Below are 19,416 nucleotides of genomic sequence, written 5' to 3' on the forward strand. Positions count from 1 at the left end.
TGATGTTTTTAATGCAAGGTTTTTAACATTTTAGTCCTTACTGTTTGATAGTTTGTTGTCCTTTTGTTACACTGTATTTTGTTTTAGTAGGTTTTAATATGTTGAAATATTTACTACCAGGTACTGTAACCTTTGCTCTTGTGTGTCATGCCTGAGCCAAGGCTACAATCTAATGAGGTTGACTAAAAATAAATGGGGATTTTCAATGGGAAAAAAAATGCTTTCATTTGATTACAGTGGATTACGATTAATTTCCTCAATGCGATGTTGGAAAACTGCTCAGAAGTGAATATTTTTTAAACTCAACTATTGAAAAATTTTTCATGGCAACTTTCATGTCACATTTATTTATATACACAGTAAGAGGGCTCATTGTATAAGACACAAGTTGTAGTCAGAGTTTGCGTAAACACGGAGGAAAGCCATAAACCCGTCACGATTGCCTACTAATTGTGATAATCAACACAAGAGCCACACCTACGCACCTTCCAACCACAGTACAATATCATACTGCAGCTTTAAAAGGTCCCGGATGACTTCCTGCTGATTAGTAACACTTCATACGCTCAGTCAAGTGACTCTCACTTCACTTTTCCCTTGTATATGGAAATGGAGCACCAAATGGAAAGCCAAAAGAGGGTCGGGGTGAGCAAAGAGGACTTAATATGTAAGTATGTAAATATGTTGACATTGTTTTTCATCCATTTGTGGCTTTTTAAGACTAATCCAAACTTTCCAATGGTTCGTTGCTCTAGATAAGGAAGAATGTTATCTTCCAAGAAATCATTTAGAATCAGCATAGTGTACATAAGAGCAACTTCACGCTCGCGCCTCTATTTGATCATGCACCTGTGCAAGTAATATAAAATAGCCGAGGGTGTTGTACATCTTCATTGTCATAGAGACACTTAGATAATGTGTCCCCGAAGCATGTGACCCTGGCTGTTTGTGCATCTATATCCATGGGCATATCATCGCGCTGATATATTTTTATTTTTTTATGACAGAAACATCATGACAATTGATATGAAGTAGATAAAAGTACTTCCATTTAAAATTGTATGCTGTATATCTTTCACATTTACATAATAATGTTGGATTAGATGTGTAATACGTTACGCTTGGGGATACAATGTCACTAATTTATACAGCTAACGTGTGAATTCTTCCGTGTATGAGTTTTTATTATTGTGCAATTGGATAGTGATAGTGAACGTAACAACTCAAACTTTTACCCAACCCTTTATTATTCAGTAATAAAGCATGCCATAAAAGAGAATATGTAATATAATGTGTATATATATAAATATTTGTATATATATTTATATGTATATACTATATACAGTACTGTATATCCCAGTTAAATCTATATGGTGATGTATTATAATGTACTTTACTATTCAGTTATATATAACATCAAATAGTATATGAATAGCAATATGTTATAAAATGTCAAAACCAATTATAAAGACAAAAAATATATTTACATATATTCATATATATGTATTTATATATGCACACATCACAGGTAAATGTTCACAACTATGTACAGTATGTATGTGTGGACATACGTACATACATACAGTGGTATGAAAAAGTATCTGAACCTTGTGGAGTATGTCACATTTCTGCATAAAATCACCAAATGTGATCTGATCTTTGTCAAAATCACACAGAGGAAAAAACGGCTTTAACTTAAACCACCCAAACATTTTTAGAATTTCATATTTTAATGAGGATAGTGTGCAAACAATGACAGAAGGGGGGAAAATAAGTACGTGAACCATCACATTCTATATTTTGGGCCCCCAACCAGACACTTCCTGTAGCTACAGATCAGTCTGGCACATTGATCAGGACTAATCTTGGCCCATTCTTCTTTACAAAACTGCTGTAGTTCAGTCAGATTCCTGGGATGTCTGGCATGAATCGCTGTCTTTAGGTCATGCCACAGCATCTCAATGCCGTTCAAGTCTGGATTTTTCTGACCGTTCTAAAGTTTATTTAATTTTGTGTTTTGGATCATTGTTTTCTTGCAGCATCTATCCTCTTTTTACCTTCAACTTTCTAAAAGACAGCCTCAGGTTTTCCTGCAAAACATCCTGATAAACTTTTGAATTCATTCTTCCATTGATGATTGCAAGTTGTCCAGGCCCTGAGAGAGCAAAACAGTCCCAAATCATGATGCTCCCTCCTTCATGGTAGGGATGAGGTGTTGATGTTGGTGGGCTGTTCCATTTTTCCTCCACGCATGACGTTGTGTGTTAGTCCCAAACAATTCAACTTTGGTTTCATTACTCCACAAAATATTTTGCCAAACTTTCTGTGGAGTGTCCTAATGCCTTTTTACGAACATTAAACGAGCAACAATGTTTTATTTTTTTAGACAGCAGTGGCTTTCTCCGTGGAGTCCTCCCATGAACACCATTCTTGGCCATGGTTTTACATATAGTTGATCTGTGCACAGAGATATTGGACTGTGCCAGTGATTTCTGTAAGTCTTTAACAGACACTCTAGGATTCTTTTTTACCTCTCTGAGTATTCTGCGCTGAACTCTTGGCATCATCTTTGGTGGACGGCCACTCCTTGACGGTAAACGGTGTTATACTTATATAGCGCTTTTCCACCTTTCAAGGCGCTCAAAGCGCTTTACACTATCTCACTATTCACCTACTGGTGACGCAGCACCAGGAGCAACATGGGGTTCAGTATCTTGCTCAAGGATACTTAGGCGAGTTCATCAGGGCGAAGAATCAAACCCACAACCTCTGGGTTGGGGGACAACTACTCTACCACTGAGCCACACCACCCCATCCTTGAGTGAGAAGCAACAGTGCCAAACTCCATTTATCGATAATTTTTCTGACTGTGGATTGATGAACATCAAGACTTTTAGAGATGGTTTTGTATCCTTTCCCAGCTTTATACAAATCACAATCCTTTATCGCAGGTCTTCAGACAGCTCTTTTGACCGAGCCATGATGCACATCAGACAATGCTTCTCATCAAGGCAATTTTTACGCGGTGTGTGTTTTATAGTGGGCAGGGCACCTTGAAACCACTCATCAGTGATTGGGCACACACTTGGCGTAAAATGTTTGGTAAAAATTTGTTTCAATTGCTCTTTAAGTCCACTGAGGCAGAGGGTTCACTTACTTATTTCCCCCCTTCTGTCATTGTTTGCATGCTATCCTCATTAAAATATGAAAACCTATAAATGTTTGGGTGATTTTAGTTAAAGCAGACACTGTATTTTCATCTGTGTGATTTTGACAAAGATCAAATCACATTTGATTGTGATATTTATGCAGAAATGTGAGAAATTCTAAAAGGTTCAGATACTTTTTCAAACCAATGTACATATACATATATACAGTATATATATATATATATTTCATACACTGCCAATGGGTTTTCCCATTGTCAGTGTATCGAATACTTATTCTCCCCAATGTATATATATAGTCTATGAACTAGTTAGTTCAAATATTCGAGTAATCGGATTAGGAACATAAAAAATTTAAAATTCCCGTGCTTAGCCACAAATGGTATTTAAAAAAAAAAAAAAGAATAATTAATGAGGATCTAAATACAACAAAAGAACAATTGGCTACCTTGGATAGCCAAAATCTGCTAGCTTAAATGCTATAAAATTCTATTTATTATTATTTATTTATTATTATTATTATAATTATTTTTTACAATTCTCTTAACAAATCGTTCAAACACATATTCCCACAAAAAATGGCTAAACATAGCTATAAATTAAATCACGAACACATCAAAAAAACATATTAGCTCAAACAAAAGCCTACCTTGTGTTGGTCTTAACAGGGAGCAGATGGATTCAGCCATGTTAAATGAGTTATGTCATATTCACTGTTGCCACTAGAGGGTAGTGTACCCACCCAATCAATAAAAATACATACTTTCAAAACAAGCCACGACAACGCCACTTAAATTAAACGAATACTCGAAGCAGCAAAATTTAATTCGAAGGATTTTTTCTAATCGAATTACTCGAGTTAATCGATTAATCGTTGCAGCACTACTGTAGACGCATCACAGTTAGTTAAATATATGATGACGTAGGTATGAAGTATGGTTATGTATAATACTGTACATCAGCGGTCTCAAACCGACTCCACAAAGGGCCGCAGAGGGTCCTGGTTTTTGTTCCAACAGATCCAGCACAAACAGTTCAACCAATGAGGTTTCTACTAACATAAGCAGCACCTGATTGCAATCAACTGATTACACTTGTAAGAAACCAGATTGGTGAAAAGGTATTTGTCTCGTTTGGTTGGAATGAAATCCAGTACCCCCTGCGGCCCTTTGAGGACCGGTTTGAGACCACTGCTGTACATTATGGTGGCACTCATAACTTATTTTGCCGAAATATAAGACACTTTACGATACTATAGAGTGACAATATGTGTGATTATGATAATGATTATGATCATTTTTGGTACATAAAATATACATCTATGCAAAAAAATATGTAAGCTAGGATACATGACCGGAGAGAGTTCCTCCTTGTGATTATGATCAATCAGGTGACTTGACTTAGTTTCGCAATGAGACTGTGACCATGTCACTCTCTTTACACAATAGTCAAATTCCCTTTCGTCCAACAAATCATGTGGTTTTACCACGAAAAGAGAGAACAATGGTGGTTGTCTGATTCACAATCAAAAAATGACATCCAAAGTATATTTCTCAGCTAGTTTATCCATGTGCAATTGCCATTCCATGTAAAGCTCCTAATGTTTAAAAATATAAGGATTATTGCAATAAATTGAATAACGTACAGTGGAAACTCTGACGCATATTGACAAACTGACCCTTCCCTGGTTTACTTGTTTTTCTTTTTTTTTTTTTTTTTTTTTTTTATGAGGAAGCAGAGATGATAAAGCTTGAGTCAACATTTTAATGTTTGCGTGTTCTTTGTGTTAAGACTCTTTGTGAGTAAAGGAGGAGCTGAATCACAATGCATTTTCCAATGGAAATATGAGATTACCACAAACTAATTATTCATTCATTCTGAATTGGTTGTCAACCAGTCACACCCAATTATTATATACACTGTATTATTGCTGATATACAATAACGGTAGTATGCTGTTTTAAGCTACAGTCCTCATTACAATAAGGGTCCCTTAACGTTAGTTAATGCATTTTTAGAAAAGAGCCAATGTTTAAGTAACATTACAATAATTAGTATAATTGCTTATCTAACATTAATTAATATATTAATTAACATGAGTTAATGCATTAGTTAATGCATTAGGTAATGCATTAGTTAATGCATAACCAGACAGTAACTAATGGTTTGGTAAAATTAAAAATATATGTAGGTCTATATAGGGTTAGGGTTGGAGTTTAGGGTTTGTTAACTTAGCATTTATAATTTCTTAGTTAAGGGACACATGGGCTACACTTTACAATAAGGGTCCACAAAGCATTCAGTCATGGTTAATAAAGGTTAAGGGGGGGAACTTAAGCATTTATAGTTTCCTAGTTAAGGGACACATGTGCTACACTTTGCAATAAGTGTTCAAAAAACATTCAGTAATGGTTAATTAAGGTTAAGTAATACTTATGAGGTATGTTCACGTGAAATAATACCATATTTAAACCTAGGTTAGCAGCACCCAAGGACTCACAGAGCAGTGTTTCTCATTTTAAAATAACATAATCACTTACTAGTACCAGTATACATTAATAACTCTTTATTAATGCACTAATGTATATGTGAATTAATGTTAAGTAATGTATTATATATGCGATATATATTATAACCTAACCTTAAGTATGGTATTATTTCACGTGAACGTACCTCATAAGTATTACTTAACCTTAATTAACCTTTACTGAATGTTTTGGACCCTTATTGTAAAGCAGGGGTCCCCAAACTTTTTCCTGTGAGGGCCACATAACTTTTCCCTTCTCTGATGAGGGGCCGGGGTCAGTTTGTAACAGAAAAAGTGTGACGATTGCAGGAGTGCCTGAATGTATAAAATTATTGTTTTTCAGAAAGCCACAATCAAATAACCCTATCTGGATTCTTCACGGAACAAAAGTAAATAAAATAAAAATGTTAATAGAATATAATATAATAATAATAAATAGGGTCGTTCCGATCAAGTTTTTTTGCTCCCGATCCGATCCCGATCGTTTTAGTTTGAGTATCTGCCGATCCCGATATTTCCCGATCCGATTGCTTTGTTTTTGCTCCCGATTCAATTCCAATCATTCCCGATAATTTTTCCGGATCATATACATTTTGGCAATGCATTAAGAAAAAAATGAATAAAACTCGGACGAATATATACATTCAACATACAGTACACAAGTACTGTATGTGTTTATTATGACAATAAATCAAAATGGCATTTACATTATTAACATTCTTTCTGTGAGAGGGATCCACGGATAGAAAGACTTTTTTTAAAGGATAAATGTGACTTTGTATATTGTGACTAAATATTGCCATCTAGTGTATTTGTTGAGCTTTCAGTAAATGATACTGTAGCCATTTAACTGTTCTGCCCAAATGCATGATGGGAAGTGCAACCATGACTGTGCGTAGTGGCACCAATTGATATATCTTCTCTGCGTTGGGAAATAACATAGGGTGTTAAGGAAAAGATCAACTACTCCCTTTCGTCCCCACATTGCTTCCCACGATATTTCTAATTGTTGAGAGAGGGATTGTAAGGCTTTAGCCAATTAAAAAAAAGGCTCCAAAGACTGCCAAAATCCACTCTACTCATTTTACGCTTCCTTTAAGCTCTATATATAGGTAAAACGACACCATTATATATTAAACGCGATAATGCGTGAGTGGGTCATGCAGCGCGTGCGATAATTGCGTCAAATATTTTGACGTGATTAATTTTTAAAAAATAAATTACCACCGTTATCGCGATAAATTTGATAGCCCTACTTTAAGCCAAAACTAAAGACTCTGGATGAGTGTAAGACATTTTGTCTGTAACGTTAAATACAATTAGAAAATGATTTACTTAAAAAAAAAAAAAAAAAAAAAAATGCCTTAACTAATAAATTATAAATGCTTAATTTCCCCCCTCTTAACCTTTATTAACCATTCCTGAATGCTTTTTGGACTCATATTGTAAAGTGTAGCACATGTGTCCCTTAACTAAGAAATTATAGTTGCTAAAGTTAACAAACCCTAACCCTAGGCTTATACTAGTATATATTTTTATATAGTTTTAATTTTACCAAACTATTAGTTACTGTCTGGTTATGCATGAACTAATTCATTAACTCATATTGATTAATATTAGGGCTGTCAAACGATTAAAATTTTTAATCGAGTTAATTACAGCTTAAAAATTAATCGTATTTAATCGCAATTCAAACCATCTATAAAATATTCCATATGTTTCTGTAAATTATTGTTGGAATGGAAAGATAAGACAAGATGGATATATATATTCAACATGCGGTACATAAGGACTGTATTTGTTTATTATAACAATAAATCAACACGACGGCATTAACATTGTTAACATTCTGTTAAAGCGATCCATGGATAGAAAGACTAGTAGTTCTTAAAAGATAAATGTTAGTACAAGTTATAGAAATTTTATATTAAAACCCCTCTTAATGTTTTCGTTTTAATAAAATTTGTAAAATTTTTAATCAAAAAATAAACTAGTAGCCTGCCATTGTTGATGTCAATAATTACTTACACAATGCTCATGGGTGCTGAAGCCTATAAAATCAGTCGCACCCAAGCGCCAGCAGAGGTCGGCAAAACTCCACAAAACACAATTAACAAGTGGGCATTTGACTGTATTGTCATATAAATCTATCTGAGCGGGGCATGTACGTTAATTAATTACCGCCCGTTAATGCGATAATTTTGACAGTCCTAATTAATATATTAATAAATGTGAGCTAAGCAATTATATTAGTTATTATAATGTTACTTAAACATTAGTTATTGTCTAAAAATTATTGTTGGAATGGAAAGATAAGACAAGATGGATATATATATTCAACATGCGGTACATAAGGGCTGTATTTGTTTATGATAACAATAAATCAACAAGACGGCATTAACATTGTTAACATTCTGTTAAAGCCATCCATGGATAGAAAGACTTGTATTTCTTAAAAGATAAATGTTAGTACAAGTTATAGAAATTTTATATTAAAACCCCTCTTAATGTTTTCGTTTTAATAAAATTTGTAAAATTTTCAATCAAAAAATAAACTAGTAGCCTGCCATTGTTGATGTCAATAGTTACTTACACAATGCTCATGGGTGCTGAAGCCTATAAAATCAGTCGCACCCAAGCGCCAGCAGAGGGCGGCAAAACTCCACAAAACACAATTAACAAGTGGCCATTTGACTGTACTGTCATTTAAATCTGTCTGAGCGGGGCTAATACGTTAATTGCGTCAAATATTTTAACGTGATTAATTTAAAAAATTAATTACCGCCCAATAACGCGATAATTTTGACAGCCCTAATTAATATATTAATAAATGTGAGCTAAGCAATTCTATTAATTGTTATAAGGTTACTTAAACATGAGTTATTGTCTAAAAATGCATTAACTAATGTTAATTAAGGGGCCCTTATTGTGAAGTGTTATCTAAGTCCTGTTTTGTCTTTTCTTGCAGCTGAGCGGACTGGGTCTTTGGGATGCTTTGGGTGGGTCATCGTTATAATAGTTGGCATCTTCACAGTGTGTCTCTTCCCCATCACTATTTGGTTTTGTTTGAAGGTGCGTGCAAAGAAAAGCAAGCAGTGGTCTGGAACATTTCATTTCCTTTTTGATTGTGGTTTAACCTCACGCATGACTGTTTCTTTGCAGATAGTTCAGGAGTATGAGCGTGCGGTTATCTTCCGATTGGGCCGCATCACAGACAGGAAGGCAAAGGGACCAGGTATGAAACATCAAGAGATCATTTTCAGTATTTTATCTTACTGACAGAAATATTTTTACAGGAATTTTCTTCATTTTGCCCTGCACTGATTCATGTGTGAAAGTTGATCTGCGAACTGTTTCATTTGACATCCCTCCGCAAGAGGTAATGATGGGACAACACTGCGAAACCGTATCATAACTAAGAACTACAGTATAGTTAGAAAACTTTTTCCCTTCAGATTCTGACCAAGGATTCAGTGACAGTGAGCGTGGATGGTGTGGTGTACTTCCGCGTCAGTGACCCTATTGCTTCCGTAGCTAATGTCTCGAATGCTGACTTCGCCACCCGCCTGCTCGCCCAGACCACCCTCAGAAATGTCTTAGGCACCAAGAACCTTGCTGAGGTGCTGTCTGACCGCGAGGGCATCGCTCATAGCATGCAGGTATGGATAAATACTGGACATAATCAAGGAACCTGTGTTTTAAATTACAGTGGGTCAAATAAGTATTTAGTCAACCACCAATTGTGCAAGTTCTCCTACTTGTAAAGATTAGAGAGGCCTGTAATTGTCAACATGGGTAAATCTCAACCATGAGAGACAGAATGTGGAAAAAAACAGAAAATCACATTGTTTGATTTTTAAAGAATTTAATTTTCAAATTAGAGGGGAAAATAAGTATTTGGTCGCCTACAAACAAGCAAGATTTCTGGGTGTAAAAGAGTTCTAACTTCTTCTAACGAAGTCTAACGAGGCTCCACTCATTACCTATATTAATGGCACCTGTTTTAACTCATTATCTGTATAAAAGACACCTGTCCACAACTTCAGTCAGTCACACTCCAAACTTCACTATGGCCAAGACCAAAGAGCTGTCGAAGGACACCAGAGACAAAATTGTAGACCTGCACCAGGCTGGGAAGACTGAATCTGTAATAGGTAAAACGCTTGATGTAAAGAAATCAACTGTGGAAGCAATTATTAGAAAATAGAAGACATACAAGACCACTAATAATCTCCCTCGATCTGGGGCTCCATGCAAGGTCTCACCCCGTGGCGTCAAAATGATAACAAGAACGGTGAGCAAAAATCCCAGAACCATACGGGGGGACCTAGTGAATGACCTACAGAGAGCTGGGACCACAGTAACAATGGCTACGATCAGTTACACAATGCGCTGCCAGGGACTCAAATCATGCACTGCCAAACGTGTCCCCCTGCTGAAGCCAGTACACGTCCAGGCCCGTCTGCGGTTCGCTAGAGAGCATTTGGATGATCCAGAAGAAGACTGGGAGAATGTGTTATGGTCAGATGAAACCAAAATAGAACTTTTTGGTAGAAACACGGGTTCTCGTGTTTGGAGGAGAAAGAATACTGAATTGCATCCGCAGAACACCATACACACTGTGAAGCATGGGGGTGGAAACATCATTATTTTGGGGCTGTTTTTCAGCAAAGGGACCAGGACGACTGATCTGTGTAAAGAAAAGAATGAATGGGGCCTTGTATGGAGAGATTATGAGTGAAACTCTTCTTCCATCAGCAAGGGCATTGAAGACGAGACGTGGCTGGGTCTTTCCGCATGACAATGATCCCAAACACACAGCCAGGGCAACAAAGGAGGGGCTTCGTAAGAAGCATTTCAAGGTCCTGGAGTGGCCTAGCCATTCTCCAGATCTCAACCCCATAGAAAATCTGTGGAGGGAGTTGAAAGTCCGTGTTGCCCAACGACAGCCCCAAAACATCACTGCTCTAGAGGAGATCTGCATGGAAGAACAGTTTGGCCTCCATTATTGCCAACAAAGGGTACATAACAAGGTATTGAGATGAACTTTAGGTATTGACCAAATACTTATTTCCCAACATGATTTGCTAATAAATTCTTTAAAAATCAAACAATGTGATTTTCTGTTTTTTAAAAAAATTTTTTTTTACATTCTGTCTCTCGTGGTTGAGGTTTACCCATGTTGACAATAACAGGCCTCTCTAATATTTTCAAGAGGGAGAACTGACTAATTAAGATAAAATAAGAATTGACTAAATACTTATTTGCCCCACTGTATGTTCTTTTAGACAAGCCTGGATGAAGCTACAGATAACTGGGGTATAAAGGTCGAGCGTGTGGAAATTAAAGATGTGAAGTTGCCTCATCAACTGCAGAGAGCAATGGCTGCCGAGGCAGAGGCTGCACGAGAGGCCAGGGCCAAGGTAAAATCGCAGTCGAACAGAGAATAGCCTTTATTTCATCCTATGGTGTGATTCTAGGAACGTAAACAACTACAGAGTAACCGTCTAACTAACTAATCGTCATTGACTTATCCACACCAGGTGATTGCTGCCGAGGGCGAGATGAATGCATCCCGCGCCCTAAAGGAGGCGTCGTTGGTCATCGCCGAATCCCCGTCAGCTCTGCAGCTCCGTTACCTGCAGACCCTCAACACCATCGCCGCGGAGAAGAACTCGACCATCATTTTCCCCCTGCCCATTGATGTCCTTTCTCACTTCATGCGCAAGTAGTCTTTGTTGCTAGTGTGCCGAAGTTGCTCTTCACCTGATATTGTGCATTTGTTGAGAGGACAAGATTTTAAAGAAGTTTTGGTTGATTTGGTCAAGATTAATGTCATTGTAGTCACTGCTTTTTCGATGAGACCGTACGTATAGTTTTTGTTTTGATGGAATCATCGCATGCTTCAAACATCAAATTTAAAACATTTACTCTTCCTGATGCAATCTCAGAGTGTCCTTTATCTTCTGGAATAGTGGCGGATGCTGATCTTTCGATGAGGGGAAGCTCAAAGTGTGTCCACCTGTGAGTGCTTTGTGACAATGGAGCAGCTGCTCGGTAGGGAAAGGAACTAGAGTGCCAGACGTCAAATCTCCAAACACAAGCAGCTACAATAAAAAAAACCCCAAAAAAACACAAGAAATAGCGAAATTTTTGCTCGTTTTTTTTAACTGCACGAATGATTGAAAAACTACATGCAACGCAGTGATAAAAAACTAATTCTGGACAAAAGTTGAATGCGTTGTAGCACATATTTAGTTATTTAATGACATGTACACGCAACAGTATACATTTTCTATACATTCTTAGAGCAATCGCCACTGTCTGGGAACAACAGGTAGTCCCCTGGTTACGATGTACGCGACTTCCGTGATCTACGACATCGCGGTCTCGTTTTTTTGACCGTTTTTGTTTTGAATGTTGACTTTTGTTTTGTCATGCATGCTTTTATCTTGGCGCGGGAAGCGTAGAGCAGGTAGTACTAATGGCACGTGAGTAAGAGCGCATATACAGGACACACGAAGAAGAACGTATTTGCGCACACGAAGAAGAGCGCCCGGGCACGCGCACACAGGAGGAAGAACACTTTTTTTTTTGTTCTCACGAAAAAGTTGCGCAGCCGAGTGAGAAAGAGAGCGGAAAGCCTGCAAGCCTGCGCGCGCATTTGTTGCTTGTGAAGCATCCACAGAGGAAACATCTTTTGAACTGTTTATTGTTCGTTTTATATTGTGGTGGAATACTTGAGGCAAGTTTATGTGATTGTTTTTGATGATGTGCGGACGCTAACTGATACATGCTAATTGTTTTTGTGGATTGTTACTGCTGCTGCTGGTTATAAACGCAACTGTGAATTGCTGTTATTCAAGATTAAACTGATTTCATTTCATTTTTATTTTAGTTATATTCTGCAAGTGTTGCTGTCATGAGCAGCTGAATAAAGTCAGCAAACCCCACGGATGTTTGACATCGTCATTTCGGAGCTTAGCTAGCTTTCTAGCTAGGACTTCGCTCCAACGTCTTGACGAGGACAGTACAATTACTTATAACACATGTTTTTGGATAGTTATTTTGAGATTTAAGGGTGCTTAAAGGGTTAATTCCAAGTTACACGGAAATTCGGGTTACGTTGCCAGCGTAAGAATGGAACTCGTTAGTAACCCGGGGACTACCTGTATTTAAAAAAAAAAAAAAACTTTGTAACCTTAATACATTTACTTTCACTTTCTACTTACAGGATACTGTAAATTAAAGACAACTTTGAGTTATTGTCTGGAAAATATTTGCCTTTAGTTCACTAAAAATAACTTTCGACATATATATTTTTTTCTTATTGTCTGATAGATGTTAATCCCTAGGATTTATATTATTATTTTGATTATCATTGAGGAAAAATGCTGTAACTGATTAATTCAAGCAGATGCATTGAAGAAATTTTTGTGTTTTTCAAATTTCAAAATATTTACTTAATACCTGCCATTACCAGCAATAGACGTCCAATCCATTTGCACTGGGGGGGGGTCAGGCAGCGATCGACCCCCCTAGTTAGATTGAATTAGACGTTTAAAACTGTCAATGGCAGTGATAGCGTGATGCTATACTTCTGTAAATGGAGAAATGGAGTGCAGGCGCGACTTCTATAAATGACGTCATCAGGCAGCGACTGGCAGCGAGGAGCGTCCCTGTTGCTAAGGTGTTGCTATGGCGGTAACTCAAAAACTATGCTGTCAATTCCAATTTGTTGTTTCTTATATGAGTTTTGAAACAGCGAATGATGCATTCAATGAAATGTCATTGAGCAATACGCTCTGGAGTTGAACTCTTCATTAACCCATTAAGTGATACAAAAGACTCGGATGTAATCAAGCTCCCTGATGTTTGCCCTTGGCCATAAACACGTGTTATTTGTTATTGCAGAACTATAAACTACTTGCTTGTAGTTTAAAGGGTATGACAACACCTAGGTAAATGCTAATATTCCATCATTTATCCATAAACGCATGCCTTTTGGCAGTGGCGGTCCTGGCTACTTTCGCGCCTTGGGCGAACCACCCCATCAGCGACCCCCCCCCCCCCCCCCAGTTTAAATTTAAAGTTTAAATTATCCAATAAATTTTGTTCCACTTCACGATTGTGTCCCACTTGTTGTTGATTCTTGACAAAAAAAATTAAATTTCATATCTTTATGTTTGAAGCCTGAAATGTGGCGAAAGGTTGCAAGATTCAAGGGGGCCGAATACTTTTGCAAGGCACTGTATATATATATATATATATATATATGTATATATATATATATACAGTAATGTTAGCTAACCTAGGCTAGGTTCGAATCCGATTTTTCCGTGTTTTTCCGACTCGACTGAACAGGAAAAGTCGCATAAAAAGTGGACCATTTCTAATTCGATCAAGGTCACTTTCGTATGTGGTTAAAATCTCATCCAGGCCACATTTTTCCAGAATGTGGCTGCGGTCCAAACTGTCAAGTCCCCTAAATTGGAATTCATGCAGCAATTAACATCAGCAAAGAGAAAGAGACACCGGGTGCTACGATAGACCCTACCCACGTGACGTCACAACTCCTTCCTCCTGACTGGTGCCGCCCAATTGTCCGTCAACACATCATGTTTACCTGTTACGGCTACGTACATTCCTCCTATTTACGACGTGTTTTTCTGCTCGTTAACATTAATAATCAAAATGGTGAAGGCGTGTGTGGCGGTCGGTTGCAATAACAGAAGATAGACGGAGAAGACGGAGAGACTTGAAGTTCTACCGGATTCCGAGAGACCCGGAGAGAAGAGAGCGAGATGGGCTGCTGCAATTCAACGAGAAAACTGGGCTCCAAACGATTACCACAGATTATGTAGTAGTCATTTTATATCTAGTAAGATGCATTTAATATATATTTAGAGGGTTTTGGGCTGACAACCACAATTAAGATCATTGCTAGGCTAATCGCCGACAACATACACGTATGTATGTAGTGAGAGTGCTATCGCTAAACCATATAAATATTAAAAGCCCTAACTCCATTGACAAACGACATGAAATACATTAGACTTGACAGTGGATGTTAGCAATAACAAAAGATTTTGAATTGAAAATTTCGTAACTCACCTTTCCAAGCACAAGATAGATTCCTGCCGAATTTTCGTGGACGAGGACCTGTTTCACCCAACCAGCAACGAAGTATTTATAAGCCTCCAAGCTCTTAAAGTTTTTCAAACTTTCGTGAGAATAGGCTGATTTTGAGTGGACAAGATAGTTGTACATATCAGGGTAGCTAGCAGATGTCAGGCAAATACGGCGGAGACAGCGGGTCGAAAAACATCGATTTAGGCATCAAATATGGATCTGGCGAATGGATAAACTGAAGCTTTTCCACATAACGCCTTTTATGCAACGCATCAAGTGAGTTTACGGCATCCGAAAGCACCGGGTCTTCCATGAAATGCATTATAAATTGCTCGATTAATTGAGACCATTGATAATACAGACACAAAATGACGGACAAGGGGGCGGAACCATACAGCGAGCACGTGATTTTGTGACGTCGGTGGGTAGGGTCTATAGCGGTGCAGCTGCGCATTAGCGTTAGCGCCTAGCTTGAAGGCGGCTTTTGAGGAAGGAGCGGGCTTGACAACAGTCATAAGAAAATAAAATGGGCTGAGGATAAGCCTGAGAATGCTCAGTTTTCTCTCTGCTCCTCTCATGCTCCTGCGCATGCGGGCCAGTTTGGTCAGCGCATCTCGGTCTGCGAATTAGAGCGCATGTGTGATACTTGAACAGGCTCAATGGACAAAGGCAGTCTGAACGGGTACGCCAAAAAAACAGATATGACAAAAAATCGGAATTGTGCATTAGGACCTGCGGTATGAACCTAGCCTTAGTTAGCTAGCTAGATTAATTTGTTGATAAATAATAATAAAAAGAGTCATGAAAGACACACACACAAAATACTATGTGGACATAATACTTACAGTACACGTATCAGCTCTTGCTGTGTAAAATACAACCTCACCGGGTCATTTTTGACCCACTTATGCATCTAAGGGTTAAGAACCCTGGTTTAAATCTGCGTGCGAGTGTGGATGATAGGTCAAACCCAGGGGTCGCGTTAACCGGATATTTTCCGTCATTGACCGGTTTTTTAAAACGGTGACGGAAAAAACTGAAGTCCATCAGTCATTTTGACAGGTTGCAATTCACACCCCAGACCACAGGGTGGCGAGTGAGCATATTAATTAGCTATTGTCTCTCTTGATGCATGACGTCGTTGGCCTTACTCGGAAAAATGTCAAGGCAACTGAGTGTCCGAAGTTTCTTCAAAAAGCCCCAAAACGACGATTGTGTTGATAAAAGAGGTGAAAAAAGAGGGACTGATGCAGTGTAGGATGAAGGACACACTGTTGAGATCAGCGAATGCGGCGAACAAGATTGAACCCAAAAGCAAACAACAGAGGGGAAGCGTTCGGGGATTTATTAATCACAAATAAAACAAAACACGCGAACGCGGTAAAAAGGGAATAACAAAAAGGGTCCGTGACAAATAGGTCGACGGGGATCAAAAACGCGAAAACCGAGCGGAGGGCAGAGCCAAACGACAAACAAAAATACACAAAATCACAAAACTAAGACGTCTGACGAACTAGAAGGCATATACCAAGCGACTCGAAAGCAGTACGTGTTAATGGCTACCAGCAAGGGAAATATCTCGGCGTTCTTCTCCCGGATAGTTTGCGTTTATATACTGTAGTAATAACGTATGACGTAGGTCGTCGCCAATCACATTTCTTCCCGGAAATAATTAGCCCCCACACTCGAATGACTGAATAACAGACGTCTTTGGACAGACTTTTTACGGGAAAAAGGGAACCTGATGAGCCAGAAGATGTGACTACAACCTCAAAGAAAACAAAATTTATGCTACTTCCCAATCACTAAAGACCCACGAACTGCGAAGGAGTGAATTCGTGACCCGTGTGTGAATAAATCGAGTGATTCGAGCATGTCTGTGGAACAGGAATATCAGCTTGTAGAGATCGCAAATCACGGCGACTTAAACGTACATTTGAGACAACAACTCTACCGAAGTTCTGGATTGAAGTCATTTCGGAATATCCTGACATCGCTAGGAGCGCGCTGAAATCTGTGCTACAATTTCCAACATCGTGTATTTGTGATGCTAGCTTCTCTCACTCTCCCATCTCGTCTCAACGAAACAAACTCAGGCCTCCCACTGATTCAGCGGGTGAGTTGTATTTTTTCCCTGCACTTAAGCATTAATTTACGCCATTTCCGTGTTGCACATGTATGTTTGTGATGTAAATAGTTTTTTAGCACCATTGGATAACATTGAGAGTCCAACTGCATATAAAAGAGGGCTTTTTTCACCGCCACAAAAGCTTTGGGAGCAAAATTTTATAAGGGTGCAAAATTTGACAGGACACCGGTCCGTGGTGCAAAAAAGGTTGGGGTGACGAGCAGGGATTAGCTGCAGGTGCAACGTCGGCACGCCCCCACAGAAGCAACAAAAAAATTCTGACAAGCAGCAGAACGCGACACAAACAAGCAGTCAGCCCTCGGCAACTACTGAGCGAGCAAGCGGCATTTTATTTCATTTTTTCATTTCATTTTAAAAATTTAAGTGACGGGTAAAAATAGATTATGGCCAGATTTTTATGACCCTGTCAGTCAAAATGACAGACAACGAAAAAGTCTAGCGCAACCTCTGGTCAAACCGTAGAAAAACATCTTCTTTTTTGCCAAATACCCTGCTACGTGTGGACATGGCCTCAGACTTTCCTCGAATGTAGCATAAAAACACACGATTGTGCGTCATTAATTTCGGAAAGTTGCCTCAAGACACACCTGGAGCTACACCGCTGACTTCTTTACGCAGGTAAGAGCACAAATTGCATTTATTTAAATAAAGAACCACCTTATTTAAGAACAAAAGACACCCCAAAAGTTAAGTTCAAGTCGACTTTAATTCCTGTAATGAAGTTCTATTCTATTCTAACACAAGTGAGGTGCGCAGGACCAAATCCTAATCGAATACATTTGTCGTCGCCATAGCACAAATACATGTATTGACCAACATTTCAACAAAATGGCATTCGTCATCCTTACAACTTGGTCTGCCACACTTTACAACTACATGGTGACCTTCAAAATGCTAAAGTTCAAGGAAGAGAAACAGCAAAAACCGACAAAACATGCTTCTATTACTTTGTTGGTGCACTAAGACACAAGTTGTGTTGTTCATATATTCACATTCAGACGTACAATCAGTGCCAGAACAAACATATGTATTCCTTCTTTTAGCTCCATGAGATTACAATTCTCATTTTTTATTGTTTTGTAACACCATTTACAAATGCGATTCTTCTATAAAAGACGTGCTTTTGTCTTATCAGGGGACTTAGTGCTACATTGTGACAAATAGTATTAAATGGCTGCTACAAATGCAGTATTGTTTAGAGAAGAGGTCCTTTTGTTCCATTTAACCACATGAATGATAAAAAATACAGTCAACTCGATACATTTTTTTTCACATTCAGAGCAAGATGTCCATAGGACACACTGTCAGGGTCTTGAGTGTTATTTTAATTAGACTGTATGTAACTGTATACTGTTATTTATTTTGTTGCATCCTTGTAAACGGTTTTATTTTACACCTGAAGTGACCCTGAAGTACATTTGTAAGTATTCATAAACACAGTGACTGATTGACTGGCAGTTTCATAAAATTGAACATTCTTAAAATCACCCAAAAGAATCAATCAAATGCTTTGTTCTACTTGACATTCCTTTAAGAGCGTTTCACCCTGTCTACCATCCGTAGAAAAACAAACCTTGTAGTTCCATATCGTGATACAGTTTTCGTTTCATGGCCATTCAAAAGTGCTGGTATGGCTAATTAGCTTCAACTTTACAGTTTGTTGCCGTGGAGAAAAAAAAGTGCAACACTGCAAAAACATAATGTTGCTAAATGCTGTAACGCAGGGGTGGGGAATTTTTATTTATTTATTTTTAAATATAAACCATTTAATTAGCACTATTCATAGTGATGTCACACAACTTCCGGATAACTTGCGGGTTAGCGATCGGAGTGTATCTTCAGTATTTCTTACATGGTGATTGTGTGCATTGCTCCATAATCCAGCAAAAGTCATTTAAATTTGAAAGGTACAAGTTAACACGAATACTTTATCAGAGGTGGATAGCAACGCATTACATGTACTCAGTTACATTTACTTGAGTAACTTTTGGAGAAAAATGTACTTCCAGGAGTAGTTTTATTAAGTGGTACTTTTTACTTTTACCTGAGTAGATTTGTGAAGGAAAAAATGCTACTCTTACTCTGCTACTTTGGGCTACATATTCCTCTTTATTCTACATCAGGGATCGGGAAACTATGGCTCGCGAGCCAGATCTGGCTCTTTTGATGGCAGCATCTGGCTCGCAGACAAATCTTTAATTATTAAAATACAACCCGGATTCGGTTGAAGTTGGGAAATTGTGTAAAATGTAAATAAAAACAAAATACAACGATTTGAAAATCCTTCTCAACCCATATTCAATTGAATACACCACAAAGACAACATATTTAATGTTCAAACTGATAAACTTAATTGTTTTTTTGCCAAATAATAATTAAATTAGAATTTCATGGCTGCAACACGTCCAGTAGAAGTTGGGAAAGGTGGGAAAAATACTTCGA

At 38.1% G+C, this 19,416-nt stretch overlaps 1 protein-coding gene across 2 annotated transcripts; it reads left to right on the forward strand.

The window, feature by feature from the left end:
* The first annotated feature begins 462 nt into the window (after window positions 1-462).
* stoml3b (stomatin (EPB72)-like 3b) lies at window positions 463-13,746 on the forward strand. Of its 2 annotated transcripts, XM_057820933.1 has the most exons (8): window positions 463-667; window positions 8,662-8,765; window positions 8,856-8,928; window positions 8,990-9,072; window positions 9,149-9,352; window positions 10,982-11,116; window positions 11,237-11,417; window positions 11,669-13,746. In XM_057820933.1, the coding sequence occupies exons 1-8, from the start codon at window positions 604-606 to the stop codon at window positions 11,719-11,721; spliced, it is 897 nt and encodes a 298-aa protein (XP_057676916.1). In that variant the 5' UTR covers window positions 463-603; the 3' UTR covers window positions 11,722-13,746. The 2 variants fall into 2 exon arrangements, with proteins under 2 accessions (XP_057676916.1, XP_057676917.1); XM_057820934.1 differs by lacking the exon at window positions 11,669-13,746 and having other exon boundaries at window positions 11,237-11,633.
* Window positions 13,747-19,416: the final 5,670 nt, after the last annotated feature.

Source organism: Corythoichthys intestinalis, chromosome 18 (assembly GCF_030265065.1).
Source record: "Corythoichthys intestinalis isolate RoL2023-P3 chromosome 18, ASM3026506v1, whole genome shotgun sequence".
NCBI lineage: Eukaryota > Metazoa > Chordata > Actinopteri > Syngnathiformes > Syngnathidae > Corythoichthys > Corythoichthys intestinalis.